The sequence below is a fragment of the Vipera berus genome, assembly GCF_964194415.1.
Source record: "Vipera berus genome assembly, chromosome: 3".
In the NCBI taxonomy this organism is placed as follows: Eukaryota; Metazoa; Chordata; class Lepidosauria; order Squamata; family Viperidae; genus Vipera; species Vipera berus.
Window position 1 is genome coordinate 37,770,771 of NC_138204.1, and position 16,548 is coordinate 37,787,318.

At 42.8% G+C, this 16,548-nt stretch overlaps 1 protein-coding gene across 2 annotated transcripts in view; it reads left to right on the plus strand.

Annotated features, from left to right (window-relative positions):
* Nucleotides 1-16,548, plus strand: part of SYT6 (synaptotagmin 6) — a gene marked incomplete at both ends in the record, with an annotated part of 167,471 nt that overhangs the window by 132,164 nt on the left and 18,759 nt on the right. For both annotated transcript variants that reach the window (XM_081325048.1, XM_081325049.1), the window contains one exon: nucleotides 9,371-9,491. In XM_081325048.1, coding sequence (XP_081181174.1) covers nucleotides 9,371-9,491 — 121 coding nt within the window. The remainder of the gene's footprint in view (nucleotides 1-9,370; nucleotides 9,492-16,548) is intronic.

The window sequence follows — 16,548 nt, forward strand, 5'->3', positions numbered from 1 at the left end:
GTTTGGGTAATGAAACATCTGCAAAAAAACACCAAGCTCAGAGGGCTCCAAGGACCCCTCATTGCCACCCTGAGCTACAAATATTCTCCTTTATTGGTATTTATGATGTTGTCCAGCGTGCAATTGTAGGAGAGAGAGAACAATGAGATCCACATAATAATTGGAAGGAAGCGTCAATATAGGGCAAATTTCATAGGAGAAAAAAGCTGGTAGAATGAACTTAACTCTTTAATTTGCTGGTACAAATTAAAGCTGACGATCCAGATAGTATAGTAAAAACATTTTCTTTACTTTGCTCACTGCACAATGCTAGCACTTGCCATACTAGGAATGTGTAACTCGGATGCCATTCTACCACTTTGCCATTATAAATGTGAAACATGGATTGTGTAGGTTAGAATTAAATTGCATTATGAAGTTTTCATATTTTTTTGTAAGTTTTGTACAAATGTTTCCTGACATTATTTCAAAGGTTCAGGGAAAATTATTTCAGGACTTCTTTTAGGGTAAAATATTTGAGAAAGACTGCTCTAAATAATATAGAAAACCAACATACAGGCTACATTCAGAAATACTATGCAGGAAACATTTAGACTATATATTTCTGATACATTAAGATTCTAGGAATTATTTTGAAATCAGCTTTCTTGATCTTTGGGTAGGCCTCTTTCTCATTTTTTTAAAAGCAAGAGTAAAGAAAAAACAAGAATAAGATAGTATTATGCATCTCTATAACTGCCATCTTAAAATAAAAAGTAATCACATTTAATTGCAATTGGACTATTGAATATTTAGGATCAGGTTATAAAAACCTTTATTGTAAAATTCTCTTAAATCTCCTTTGAATCAGAATGATCTTACGACAATTAAATCTGTCTGGATCACACCCATTTTCTTCAAAAATCATTATCTCACCTCAGTTTCCACACTGAAAACCATGATCATTAAGCAGAGCTTCTCTTGAACAATAGCGAAGGCTGCAAACTAATATCCATACATGTTCTCAGCAATATCTGCTATGGATTTCTACTCCATGCTGTTTTCTGGACTGCCCAAGATGCAATATGTAAAGTAATATAATGCTGTTGTCTACAGGGAAAAAAAGTGTTTCATTTCTGCCTTTTCTCTTTCTTTTTACTATCAATGGCAATGGGAATTAGCTGCTGGAAACTCCAGATAAACAGCTCATTAATAGTTCATTGGGTCCGAGATGCAGTCCAGGGACCTCAGATATTGTGTGAAGCTAATATGTATGGTCTGTACTGAATGTAAAAATTAAAAAATGCTAAAAATCTGGTGAGGTAATCAAACCACATGTTGCTGGTGATATAGCTTGAGATCCAATAATTTTGGTATTCTTGTGCCAAAACTTTTCATTTTTTCTTGAAGTGTAAGAAGGAGGGAATATAAAAATATAACTTAAAATGATAAGCAACTATGATAGTTCTATTAACTAATAGGGTATCAAGGTGGCTTTTTTAGAAATGTATGAGAAGTTAATGGACATAAAATGTCATGGATGAACTGGGAATAATCTTTGAAAAGTGTAAAGCATAAATATCCTTTTCAGTCCAATCGCGGCCTTTGTTCACTAAGCCTGAGATGAGCTAAATAGTTTATCTGAACTATTGTTGCATACTGCAGTTTTATCACTTCTGCATAATGATCAGACAAAAATAGTCAGTTCAAACTTTGTTTTCACTGACATCCAATGTATAAAGCTCTATGGACTCCTCAGCAACATTTTCTTTTCTACTGTTAAGTGAACTGAATCTCACTGGGCTTAGTGCTAGGAAAAGAAAATGAAGTAGTATAACATAGGTCAAATGATGAGTCAGCCACATTGTGTAGGCTTCCAAAGGTTTATCTGGAAGTAAATATGTAATGTTCAACTGGCTGCAGCCCAGATTAGAGTTGAACTGCTCTGGCAGCTGTCACCACTACTAATGGGAAGGGATTCAGTTCATCTAAAGCAGAATTTTAACGTATTAATCTCAATTAAGCTCAAATATTTCTCATTAGACTATACTAGAAATCTCCTTATATCCGATGCTGCAAATGAAAGCTATCTGAGCATGTTCTAACTAGTAAGTCCGCACAACCTAGTTACTCTGAAAAGAACATTCCCGCTAGATGAAGTAGAACTTTCTGCCAATAATACTGTATAACCATCTGGCTCTAACTGAAGAGAAACATGAAGTGGTTTCTGCACATAGAAATCTGTATATGTAAAGCTTGTGTAAAACTACTTTTGAAGTAACTATATTTGATAGCTGCTGATGCAGCAAATAAAAGCCTAAGGAACATTCTAGGCAATGCAGGATTTTAGATATGCATTATGAACTGACTGATTAAAAGCTGGTTTTAATCTCATGTGTGAAAATATTCTATGTTAATCGCTCCAGGCATACATCAAGAATTGGAGGGCACAGGGATATATGATGCTATAGCTTTAACTCTAACAGCCCTTTCCTAAAAGATCATCTTAAGAATCTGCTGTGATTGATCAGTTCATTCTTTGTGTGCTGTGCTTGTGATCTATAAATATTGTGAGATACTGTAGGGTTATATATTCACAGTTGAATTAATACTTTTTCTATGATATAGTCAAGATTTATACTAAATTCTGAGAGCAAGATTCAAGTTAGTGAGTTAGTAGCACTGATATATCAGGACACATTCCAAGGACAGGGTCCCCCCCACTTCTATTACATCCTACATTTGATATTTTAAAACTGAGAGGGGAAAATTTTGCTTACTAATTCAGTGTCACAGGAACATATTGCAATCCAAATGTGAATATGCTGCAAATAAAGGATTTAATGCAATGTACATAAATTTTATATAAATGCAAATTTATCATGCTGGACAACTGAAATCTTTGCTAGATAAGAGTTGGTGCTGTCATTATAAAATGAAAAAAGTAAAGTATCTTTATGAAATTTCTCTGTGATCCTTGATAAATCTTATTTGTAAAGCAATCAATACAGTATGAGATATTGGTAGTAATATAAATGTATTTATCAAGTTAACACTTAATCAGGCAGCAATCAACAGGCCTCCATCCTGTCTCATTTTAAAGTTATCCGTAGAGATGCCACCTATCTCAGCAAGGTTACAGGGCGCCACCTAGGGTTATGCAAAAGACCTTGATTTTTTTCCCCTTAAGAGTTGGATTTAAATTTAAAGATTAATATAAATACAATAGATAGCTCTAGTGCAGGGGTAGGCAACCTCGGCTCTTTTATGACTCATGGGCTTCAACTCCGGAGAATTCCTGAGTCAGCATAGTCCATGAGCCATAAAAAAACCGAGGTTGCCTACCCCTGCTCTAGTGGAATGCCTTGTCTTCAGAAAAAGGTTTCCTGAAGTAATGAAAGGTTTGAAGAAAAAAACTGTTTTGTCAAGAATCAGGTTCTTGCCAGGTGCCTGGCAGAGGGTTCTGATCTATAAACATTGTGAGATTTTGAGCCTCTCAGCACAGGGTTGAGTGCTCAGCAGCAATTTGTACCCAGAGCCTTTGAGTATCTCAATTGCTTGAACTCTCCTTACTCACTAGTGTGTTTATTATCTCTGGATCTTCAAAGGACCAGTTGTCTGGCACCTAGCATTGGCTGACACGTGGCAAAATAGAAATGTGTGTATAATAGGTCTTTTGATTGTTTCTATGTTACACCATAACTATCTTAAATAATTTTTATTTGATCAAAAGAAAAACAACCTCTTAAAATTAAGATGTCACAACGGAGAGTTTTACAAGAAATCACAGGTAAAAGTAAAGTAAAGTAAAAACAGTTCAAATGACCTATGTCCATGGAATGCTTTTTAAGTCAGGTCACAACACAATTTAGCAATTTTAAACTTGTCAGTATTTTTTAAAAGGTTTTTCCCAAAAGTCATGTTGGCTAGTAAGTATTGACACTGAAGGACATTAATTAACCCTGGTTAGTTTAAGCCTTATTTTAGCAGACATTTTCTACTGTTCTATTACCAGAAAATGAAGAGATAAAATAAGATATTTGAAGAAGCCAAAATGTCTGTAAAGGGCTTTGTTGCTTTGGAGGCAGATCAAGCAGAGACTTGACAGGTTAATACTGTAGGTGAGCAAGAAGTAGAGCACAAGGGAGATTGTCCATTGTTGATTGCAAAATACACCTGGTACACCCTCTAATCATGCACTGCACTGAGTTTCTTCTAAAACAAGTAAAGTTAAGCAGGCAAAATGGAATGCCTATTAACTCAGGTCTATGTTATCTATCCCCTTCATGGATTACTGCCTTGTCGTGGCGAAGGGGCTTGCGTAATTCAATGAAGCTATGAGCTATGCCGTGCAGGGCCACCCAAGACGGACAGGTCATAGCAGAGAGTTCTGACAAAACGTGATCCACTGGAGAAGGAAATGGCAACCCACTCCAGTATCTTTGCCATGAAAACCCTATGGACAGTACCAAAAGGCAAAACGATATGACGCTGGAAGATGAGCCCCTCAGGTCGGAAGGCGTCCAATATGCTACTGGGGAAGAGCAGAGGGTTAGTACTAGTAGCGCCAGAAAGAATGAAGCGACTGGGCCAAAGCCGAAAGGACGCTCAGCTGTGGATGTGTCTGGTGGTGAAAGGAAAGTCCGATGCTGTAAAGATTTTTTCTCCATAGGAACCTGGAATGTAAGATCCATGAATCAAGGAAAACTGGACGTGGTCAAACAAGAGATGACAAGACTGAACATTGACATCTTAGGTATCAGCGAACTAAAATGGACAGGAATGGGTGAATTTAATTCAGATGACCATCAGGTATACTACTGTGGGCAAGAATCCTTCAGAAGAAATGGAGTAGCCTTCATAGTCAATAAAAGAGTAGGAAAAGCAATACTGGGATACAATCCTCAAAATGACAGAATGATCTCAGTTCGAATCCAAGGCAAACCATTCAATATCACAGTAGTCCAAGTCTATGCCCCAACCACCAGTGCTGAAGAGGATGAAATTGACCAGTTCTATGAAGCACTACAGCACCTTATAGAACTAACACCAAAAAATGATGTTCTTATCATCATGGGGGATTGGAATGCTAAAGTAGGAAGCCAAAAGATAACTGGAATAACAGGCAAGTTTGGCCTTGGAGTACAAAATGAAGCAGGGCACAGGCTGATAGAATTCTGTCAAGAGAATACGATGGTCATAGCAAACACTCTTTTCCAACAACCCAAGAGGCGGCTCTACACATGGACATCACCAGACGGTCAACACAGAAATCAGATTGACTATATGCTCTGCAGCCAAAGATGGAGAAGCTCTATACAGTCAGTAAAAACAAGACCAGGAGCTGACTGTGGCTCAGACCATGAGCTTCTCCTTGCAAAGTTTAGGCTTAAACTGAAGAAAGTAGGGAAAAGCACTAGGCCACTCAGGTATGAATTAAATCATATCCCTGTTGAATATACAGTAGAGGTGACAAATAGATTTAAGGAATTAGATCTGATAGACAGAGTGCCTGAAGAACTATGGACAGAGGTTCGCGACATTGTACAACAGGTAGCAACCAAAACCATCCCAAAGAAAAAGAAATGCAAGAAAGCAAAATGGCTGTCTGAGGAAGCTTTGCAAATAGCTGAGGAAAGGAGGGAAGCGAAAGGCAAGGGAGAAAAAGAAAGATACACCCAATTGAATGCAGAATTCCAGAGAATAGCTAGAAGAGATAAGAATGCCTTCTTAAATGAACAGTGCAAAGAAATAGAAGAAAACAATAGAATAGGGAGGACCAGAGATCTTTTTAAGAAAATTGGAGAAATGAAGGGAACGTTTAATGCAAAAATGGGCATGATAAAGGACCAAAATGGCAGGGACCTAACAGAGGCAGAAGAGATTAAGAAGAGGTGGCAAAATTACACAGAAGAACTATACAAGAATGAGCTTAACGTCCCTGATAATCACAATGAGGTGGTCACTGACCTCGAGCCAGACATCCTAGAATGTGAAGTGAAGTGGGCCTTAGAAAAGCTGAGCAACAACAAAGCTAGTGGAAGTGACAGTATTCCAGCTGAGCTATTCAAAATCTTAAAAGACAATGCAGTAAAAGTGCTACACTCAATTTGCCAGCAAATTTGGAAAACTCAACAATGGCCACAGGATTGGAAAAGATCAGTTTACATTCCAATTCCAAAGAAAGGCAGTGCCAAAGAATGTTCAAACTATCGCACCATTGCACTCATTTCTCATGCTAGTAAAGTCATGCTTAAAATCCTACAAGCTAGGCTTCAGCAGTATGTGGATCGAGAACTACCAGAAGTGCAGGCAGGATTTCGAAGAGGCAGAGGAACTAGAGATCAAATTGCCAACATACACTGGATCATGGAGAAAGCTAGGGAGTTCCAGAAAAACATCTACTTCTGCTTCATTGACTATGCTAAAGCCTTTGATTGTGTGGATCATAACAAACTGTGGCAAGTTCTTAAAGAGATGGGAGTACCAGACCATCTTATTTGTCTCTTGAGAAACCTATATGCGGGCCAAGAAGCAACAGTGAGAACTGGACACGGAACCACTGATTGGTTCAAAATTGGGAAAGGAGTCCGGCAAGGCTGTATACTGTCGCCCTGCCTATTTAACTTATATGCAGAGCACATCATGAGAAAGGCAGGGCTAGATGAATCAAAAGTTGGAATTAAGATTGCCGGAAGAAATATCAACAACCTAAGATACGCAGATGATACCACTCTAATGGCAGAAAGCGAAGAAGAACTAAAGAGCCTCTTGTTGCAGGTGAAGAAGGAGAGTGCAAAACTTGGGTTGAAACTTAACATTAAAAAAAACAAGATCATGGCATCTGGCCCTCTCAATTCCTGGCAAATAGATGGGGAAGAAATGGAGGTAGTGACAGATTTTATTTTCCTGGGCTCCAAGATCACTGCAGATGGGGACTGTAGCCAAGAAATTAAAAGACGCTTGCTCCTGGGGAGGAAAGCCATGGCAAATCTAGACAGCACACTAAAAAGCAGAGACATCACCCTGTCAACAAAAGTGCGTATAGTCAAGGCTATGGTCTTCCCAGTTGCAATGTATGGCAGTGAAAGTTGGACCATAAGAAAGGCTGAGCGCCAAAGAATTGAGGCCTTTGAACTGTGGTGCTGGAGAAGACTCCTGCGAGTCCCTTGGACTGCAAGGCGATCAAACCGGTCAGTCCTAGAGGAGATCAATCCTGACTGCTCTTTAGAAGGCCAGATCCTGAAGCTAAAACTCAAGTACTTTGGCCACCTAATGAGAAGGAAGGACTCACTGGAGAAGAGCCTAATGCTGGGAAAGATCGAGGGCAATAGAAGAAGGGGACGACAGAGAATGAGGTGGCTGGATGGAGTCACTGAAGCAGTAGGCGTGAGCTTAAATGGACTCCAGAAGATGGTAGAGGACAGGAAGGCCTGGAGGAATGTTGTCCATAGGGTCGCGATGGGTCGGACATGACTTCGCAACTAACAACAACAATGTTATCTATAGTTCATGAGTTTTTTGAATTACCTTGTTGACATATAACTTGAACTGTCTGGTATATAGCAGGATCTCCATTGTTGTCTATATACTAGAGCTCCTTAAATTACTTTCATTTACCTAAACTCATATGAGAATTGTGCTGCTTTCATATATAACAAGAGTAAAAACTGCTATTGTCATGGTTCTTACAGATGAAACTCTTCAAAAGAACTTCGAGGCATTGTTTACCTTAAAGAATCTTTTATTCGAGAAACAAAGTATTAGCACTACATAGCTGAAACCAAAAACTAATTTCCTCTCCCCTGGATACAAAGTAACAAAGCAAAATTCTCTCCTCCAATAAACAGTCATAAATTACATTCCCCAATTAGCTTGAAGTGCAGCTTTCTCCCCAGCTCTCCAGCCTGCCAAAACTCTGTCAACTCTGAGCCCAATGACCTTGGGTTCCCACGGCTGAGTTATTATTGCTATGACTAGCTGGAGTCTCATCCACATTCCCCCTCCAAGTATCAACTAACTCTAATAGCAATAGAGGAAAATGGTTGTATTTCCATCTGTTGTCAAAGTAAAAACATCTGATTTTAGCAGCGTTGACAGCTATACAACCAACTGCTGTTTGTTTGCTCAACAATAAATCCCATCAAATTCAGTGGAACATATTCCCATGTGCCTGCCTTTCAGCCTAAGCCTCTGAGGCTAAGTCTTCATGTACCTGAGACTCACAATAAGCATCATTAAGTGCAGTGCAACATACTCCTGAACAAAAATACAATATGTAGTGCTGCTGAACCCATAGCTAAATATTCAGTTCTTTATTGCTTTCTCTGAATTTTAATATTCTATGAATGGAAAGCAACTCATAGCACAGAACCTTCTCTTTCCTAACTCTGCAGCTCATTATATTGTTATTCATTTGGTAAATCTTCTGAACATTGTGGGTTGCGTCTTATAGGGCTATATGTGATCTTCTGCTTCTGCATCCTGCTCAGTGCATGGCATGAGGATCAAATTCTGCCCTCTCTAGTTTCCCAGTTAGCAGCCTATTCCTGTTTTCCCATTTATTTAAAATCATGCTCTTCCCTACTTTCAGTGGCTTCAGGCTATCCCGCCCTTCTCCGAAGACTCAGGGCGGGTTACAAGCTTAGCAGTAGCCTTCATTCTATGTATATGCCTGCTTATTAGGGCTTTCACACACACACCCCAAGCGGCATTATTACAAAGTCAGCTTAATTGCCCCCAACAATCTGGGTCCTCATTTTACCTACCTCGGAAGGATGGAAGGCTGAGTCAACCTTGAGCCTGGTGGGATGCGAACCTGCACTAATTGCAGGCAGCTGGTGTTACTTAAGGAGGCATTAGCCCACTGCTCCACCAAGGCTCTTTTTTGAATATTGAATATTTATATATCATATACAAGCTGATTTTCTTTTGTCTGCCACTCTTACAATCATATAAAGCAGAGAATAATTTATCTCATTTTACAAACAGGGAATCAAAGGTCTCAAAGGTCAGCCTTCCTGATTCACCTGAAGAATTAATGGTTAAGTTTGCATATGACTCCAAAAATCTATAATGAAACCAGACTCCAATGAGTATGGATTGGGAAGCTGTCTATCATTGAAGGACTTTTCCAAGTTGATCTGAATGTTGCTCACAGATCTGCTGCAGACTTTGCATATGTATTTTCTGGCACATAAATAGTTATCTCAGCATCTTTGTTTATCAACAAACATTTTCAAAGGTTATTAAATAGCAAAGTCTTGGTGTTGCCTCAAGAAGATAGCAGCTAAAGAAAACCAAGGAGCTATAGAAAGTGTAGGCAAAAAACGCAAGTGAGAAGAAATTATTTTACTATTTCTAATGCTTTATGTTTTCTGTTTTATTAAAGGAAAGCGTGGACCTGGGAGAGATCATGTTTTCCCTTTGTTACCTGCCAACTGCAGGTCGCCTCACTCTAACAGTCATTAAATGCAGGAATCTCAAAGCAATGGACATAACTGGATACTCAGGTAGATGTTTCCTTTCTCTGAACAAGGTAGTTGTATTTGATTTCTGTGATGTTTCTGTGACACTATTACTCCTTTAAGAGTCAAGGGAATTTCCTATATATTACTATATGGATTGATTTGTTTGATGCTGATGAAATTATTCCTGGGATAATAATAATAATAATAATAATAATAATAATAATAATAATAATAATAATAATAATAATAATAATAATAATAATAATAATAATAATAAATAATAATAATTATTATTATTATTATTATTATTATTATTATTATTATTATTATTATTATTATTATTATTATTATTTAATTTAATTTCTATACCGCCCTTCTCCCGAAGGACTCAGGGCGGTGTACAGGGCAAATACAGTAAAATACAATGTACAAAAGTTAAAAAGCAATTAAATAATACATTCCAATTCCAATAAAATTAATACAGTTAATATTAAAATACCCCAACCCTTCAGACCAGGCCGGCTTGTTCAAATAAGTATGTTTTTAGGTCACGTCGGAAGGAGCGAAGGTTGGGAGCCGTCCGGAGCTCCACCGGTAAACGGTTCCAAAGGTCTGGCGCGCCCACAGAGAACGCCCTCCCCCTGGTCGACACTCTTTGACCGACGGCACCCTAAGGAGGCCCTCTCTGTGGGAGCGCACTGGACGAAGGGAAGTCGATGCCGGCAGCAGGTGCTCCCGTAAGTAATCCGGACCCATGCCATTTAGGGCTTTATAGGTCATTACCAGCACCTTGAATCTTACCCGGAGGGCAACCAGAAGCCAATGCAGCTCGCGGAGTAGAGGTGTTACATGGGAGTATCGGGAACCCCCACCACCACTCGCATGGCTGCATTCTGCACCAGCTGAAGCCTCCGAGTAGTCCTCAAGGGCAGCCCCATGTAGAGGGCATTGCAGTAGTCCAAACGAGAGGTCATGAGCGCATGAGTGACTGTGCACAAGGCATCCCGGTCCAGATAGGGCCGCAACTGGCACACCAGGCGAACCTGGGCGAAGGCCCCCCTAGTCACAGCTCCTATATGATCTTCCAAAGAGAGCTGTGAGTCTAGGAGGACACCCAAGTTGCGAGCCCTATCTACAGGGGGTAATATCTCACCCCCTATGATTAGAGATGGAATAATCTGAATTTCCCGAGATGCCGGCACGCACAGCCACTCAGTCTTGTCAGGGTTGAGCCAAAGCCTGTTCCTCCCCATCCAGACCTGAACCGCCTCCAGGCAACGGGACATCACGTCGAGGGCATCACTGGGGTGGTTTGGGGTAGAGATGAAGAGCTGGGCATCATCAACATATTGATGATACCCAACCCCAAAACCACGAATGATCTCACCCAGCGGCTTCATATAGATGTTGAACAAGAGAGGCGAGAGGACCGACCCCTGAGGAACTCCACAAACGAGAGGCCTCGAGGTCGACCTCTGCCCCCCTGCCAACACCGACTGCGAGTGTCCCAGATGGTAGGAGGAGAACCACTGAAGAACAGTGCCTCACACTCCCAACCCCCTGAGACGCCGCAGCAAGATACCATGGTTGATATAAATATATAAATATAAATATAAATATTTTCCAGAAACATGCAGAAAATAGTGGTATGCATAAATAGGCTACTTAGTGCTGTTTGATTGGAAATCAAGTATTTTCCATAAAAGTCTAAGAAACACACACACACACACACACACACACACACACACACCTATTAATCAAACAATTTTCCTTAGGACTCAAATTTGCCTAATTTATATGTACACACACCACTTCTGTGCTTTCTCATTAAGGTGCATGGCCAACATGAAAAAGAGATTGATTTGGTCTAAGTTTCTGATAGCCTTTCAAGGTAGTCCAGACAAGAAGCACAATTCTTACATTAACAGAATCTTGCAAGAAAAGAAAGAAGTTCTCCCCTTTGCTCAATTTAATTTTCTGAAAACTGGGGTGGGTCCCTTCTATAGCACTTCCCATGCATCCTCTCCTTATGTGGACTGAGATATTTTTTTACTTCCCTATTGTCCAACCTGTGGCTCTTCCTTCTGTTTCCCAAGGACATTTCCACATGCCATTATAGGTTTAGATTAGGTTCAGTTTCCATAAATTTTCAAACAGATTTCTCTTCTCAGTCATATGGGTCAGAGATTGAGAGAACTGGTGCCAAAAGAACCGCAAAGGAAAAAGTTCAGCCAGGCTTCCATTAGGCAGAGAAGATGGAAGGACATGATGGACTGTGATGGTGTTCTCTGTCATGTTTTAACATTGCCCTAGCATTCCTGATATAGTTCCACCACTTCTCAAAAAAGTGGAGGGAAAGAATTTTGCATACAGTATGTATTGTGTAGTGGGTTCTCGACCGCATGACAATATGATGGACAAAGGGTTCAGCATAACAGCTCTTTATTGGTGGAAGTACTGAACAGAACAATAGGGGTTACCTGTGCCCCTTATATACCTGGCTAGGTACACAGGTAGCCAATCCCTTTATGTGGTTTTCCCACCGAGCGCTAGCCAGCCAATCCTGTCACAGTACAGTGCCACCTGGTGGTGTCAGTGAGCTGCTGCTTGTGTTCGTTCATAACATACATAACATACATAACACCCCTTCCCCCATAATAACAAACAATAAACAATGTTTTCCTAACATATATTTCACTGGTGATGATTAGTCATGTCGAGTCCTCCCTTACGACCTTACATAGTCCTCCAAATAGGCAGGTGGCCTATGAGCCCTGGATGACCATCTCAGGGGTTGCTCCCCATCCTGGACAGCCGCGTCATAAGTTGAGACCTGGCTCTGGGGCTCAACGACCGCATTGTCATGGTGGGCCAGTGCCTGTTGTTCCTGTTGTTGTTCAGCCCTGCCCAAACTCTCTGATATCAGTTCAGTGTCCATGAGATCCTCCTCCATCCCAGATCCCATTGTTTCTGGTTGGGTGGGCCGATCGACCTGTGACTTTTCAGTGACCTGCTTCCTGATCTGGTCTATATGTTGTCTGACCTGACGCCCCCCCTTCACCTCTACAATGTAAGACAAAGGCCCAGTTCTGTCAATCACCACCCCCTGAATCCACACATGTCCAGGCCCATAGTTCCTGACCCAAACCAGATTGCTGGTGTGTAGTTCCCTGGTGGGGATGGGTTGTTCCGTCTCTGCGGCCACTCTGTCAGGGTGGAGTCTGTCCAACTTAGTGATCAGCCGTCTGCCCCAATGCAGCTCTGCAGGGCTCTTGCCAGTGGTCGTACATGGTGTAGTGTGTTGTGCAAGAAGGAATTGGGCCAACCTTTGGTGCCAGTCTCCACTGATGATGCGTCTCAATGCGTCCTTGGTCGTCCTCACCATACGTTCTGCTTGCCCGTTGGACGACGGGTGGAAGGGCATGGAGGTGACGTGTCTAATCAAATTGGCCCTTGTGAAACCCTGGAAATCAGCAGATGTGAATTGTGGGCCATTATCCAAGACTGTCACATCAGGCAGGCCATGAATAGCAAAGAGTCCCCTGAGCACTTGGACCATCTTGGCTGTGGTCATGCTAGTAACTGGTACTACCTCAAGCCATTTGGAGTAGCTGTCAACTACTACTAGGAAAAATTGACCCTGAAAAGGGCCAGCATAGTCAATGTGGACTCTAGACCACGGTTTGTGTGTCTCCTCCCACTTGTGTACTGGTGCGTTTGGCTGTTCTGGCCTTGACCTTTGGCATGTGTAACATCCCGTGACCTGTTCCTCTATAGCCTTGTCAAGGCCTGGCCACCACAAGTAACTCCTGACTAATGCCTTCATCCTGATTATGCCGGGGTGTCCCTCATGTAGTGACTGTAAGACCATATCCCTGAGTTTCTCAGGAATGATGACCCTGCTACCCCACAATAGGCATCCCTTATGAGAAGACAGCTCATGTCTCCTCATGAAGAATGCCTGAAATTCCGGGCCTGGACTCTTTTCTTGCCACCCTGAGGCTACCGATGCCTGTACCCTGCTCATGACCTTGTCAGCTTTGGTACCAGCAGCAATGTCCTTAGCGTGGAGCGGGCATTCTGGTAGATCCTGGATGGCCATTATCTGCTCAGTAGGTGCTGGATCTGGTTCAGCAGTGGCTACTGGTAACCTGCTTAATCCATCCGCATGGCCCATGTCCTTTCCTGGTTTGTGCACCAGTTTACATGTGTATGCAGATAGGAATATGGACCACCTCAGCTGTTGTGATTCAGGGTCAGCCTGTGGGTTCGGAAGTTGGGTCGTACGACTCAGAGGAGGAGGGGGGTGTTGAAGAGCTTGCTGAGGTGGTTGGAGAGCTTGCTGATGAGAGCCCTCAGCCAGGCCCCTCCCACCTGGTCACGACGCAGACACAGCTGTGTGAGCCTGACAGCATGGATGAAGATGACCCACAGCTGGCCCTGTTCAGGGACGCCCGACGCAGGAGGCAGTCAATCAGGAGTAAACAGAGGAAGGCAATGGGGCACCTCGGAAGGAGGCAGAGAGAAGCCACACCCTGAACTGTATAAAAGGGGAATGCGTGGGAGGGCTGGTTTGCTGAAGGCAACCGCTTGAATAGCTCCTGTTTCATGGTTCGTGTCTTGTTCTGTTTGCTTTTGTATCCATAAATTCAGCAGGCTTAGTTCCAGCCTCTTGCCTTCTTGTAAAAGGGGTTGTCTCTGCCTTTTCTGCAGGGCCAGTAGCAGGCTGGTACAGAACATCAGCATCCTGGGTGATAGGATCTGTGGGGTTTGTCTGTCAGTCATGAACAACCCCAACAGAGGCTTATGGTCCGTGAAAATAGTGAATTCCCTGCCATATAAGTAGTCATGAAATTTTTTGACTCCCGTCACTATTGCCAGGGCTTCCTTATCTATTTGGGCATAGTTCCTCTCTGCCCTTGACAGTGTTCGGGAGTAATAAGCAATGGGTCTCTGCTCCCCATTGTCCTCTATGTGACTTAGGACAGCACCCACCCCATAGGGGGATGCATCACATTCAGTGCAGATGGGTTTGTTCTCTATAAAATGTGTGACAGTTGAATTACAGGACAATAGGTCTATTAGATTCCGGAAACTATGCTCGTGGACCCTGGTCCAATTCCAAGGACTTTTTTTGTCTAAGAGCCTGTGTAAAGGCTCAGCAATTGCTGCTTTGTGGGGCAAGAAAGCATGATAAAAATTTAGTAACCCCAGGAAAGCTTGAATTCAGCTTTGTTTTTAGGGGTTGGAGCCATCTTAATTGCTCTTACCTTGGAATCAGTAGGGTGAATTCCTTTGGCATCAATTCTGAACACAAGGAATTCAGTGGATGCCACTCCAATGCTGCATTCGTCCTTTTTTAGTTTTAACCCTGCAGAATGGAATCTGCTTAAAACAGCCTGCAGCCTGTCAGCCAGGACCTCTTCAGAATCTCCAGCGATAAGGACATCATCAAAATAAGGGCATACTCCAGGTATGCCCTTCAGAGTCCTCTCCATCACCTCCTGAAATATTCCAGGAGCTACAGAGACACCGAACTGGAAATGGTTAACTCTGAAAGCCCCTCTGTGTGTAACAATCGTCTGAGCATCTACCATCTCCCTAGTAACAGGGAGCTGCAGATACGCCTGTGCCAGATCGAGCTTGGCAAAGATGGCGCCGCCCTGGAGTGAGGAGAGGACGTGTCTTACCGTCAGGACTGGGTAAGCGTGCGGGTTCAGGTCCTGGTTCACTGTAGCCTTATAATCTGCACAAATTCTAACCTCCCCATTCGCTTTAAGTGGGGTGACTATTAGAGTCTCCCACTCTCCCCCTTCTACTGGTTCTAACACTCCTTGATCTACTAATTTGTCCAATTCGCTCTCAGTCTTGTGCTTGAGAGTGAAGGGAACTCTTCGGGCCTTAATTCTCACGGGAAGGATATTAGGGTTCAACTTAAATTTTATGGGGGGTCCTATGTATTTGCCGAGCTTGTCATCGAATTCGTCTGCAAACATTTTGCAGGCGGATTCAAGGCTTTTGGACTGGGTGTTATGGATCCCTGAGATCCCTATCCCCAGAGCCCCAAACCAATTAAGCTCCACTAAACTGGTCCTCTGGCCCTCGGCTACCAGGATGTCCAAGGGACCCTGGAAGTCTTTGAACCCCACTAACATGGTGGCCTCCCCCTTAACCTTCATAGGGGCATGCTGGAAATCAGATAACTGAATGCTGGTGGGTTTCAATTGAGCCCACTGTTTGCTCTGGCAGCAAACTGCTTTAAATGTCTCATAAGAAATTATGGAGACTGCGGACCCGGAGTCAAGTTCCATCTTGCAAGGTACACCTTGCAAACGGACCTCCAGTTTGATTTTTGGTCTGAGTAATTGGTGGATCTCCATGTGAGACACAGTTCCCCTATTCTCAAAAAATTTGGTATAGGTGGGCTGAGGGGACTCAGTACCTTTAGGCCACGCATCCATAGATTGAAGCTCATACAGACTGTCTCGTGTGCGATTCTGGCAGACAGCTGCGATGTGTCCCGTCTTGCCGCAGGACCGACACTTTGCGGTTCAGAATTTGCAGGTCGCTCTCGGATGATTCCCTCCGCAACCGGCACACTTTTGGACGATTTCTCTGTAGGTGCAGTCGGTACATTTGGTGCATTTCTTGGCCGTTGTGGACTTCCACTGGCTTACATTGTTGTCACGCCGCGTTTGATGTCTCCCTTGCTTTTGCTGTAATGCATCGATCTCAGCCTCCTCCAATGCGTCCCCACTTCCGCCGTTCGCAGCCTCTCCGAAATGGATGGAACCACCTGGGCTGCTGGGTCGGACTTGATGGATCAAGTTGACTGCCCCACTGGTGGCTTCGCTGGCCAAGATCTCATCCTGAGCATCTTGGAATGTGATAGTCGGTCGGGCATATAGTCGCTGCTGCAGCCGTTTGTCCCAGAGCCCACACACCATGCGATCTCGCAGCCTTTCTTCTAGGTTGCTAAAATTGCACAGGCAAGCAGCTTCCCGCAGGGCTGTGATGAATTCGAAGCCGACTCACCTGGCCGTTGGCACTGCTGGTCGAACTGACCTCACCAAGCCAGTTCAGATATTTGCGGCTTAAA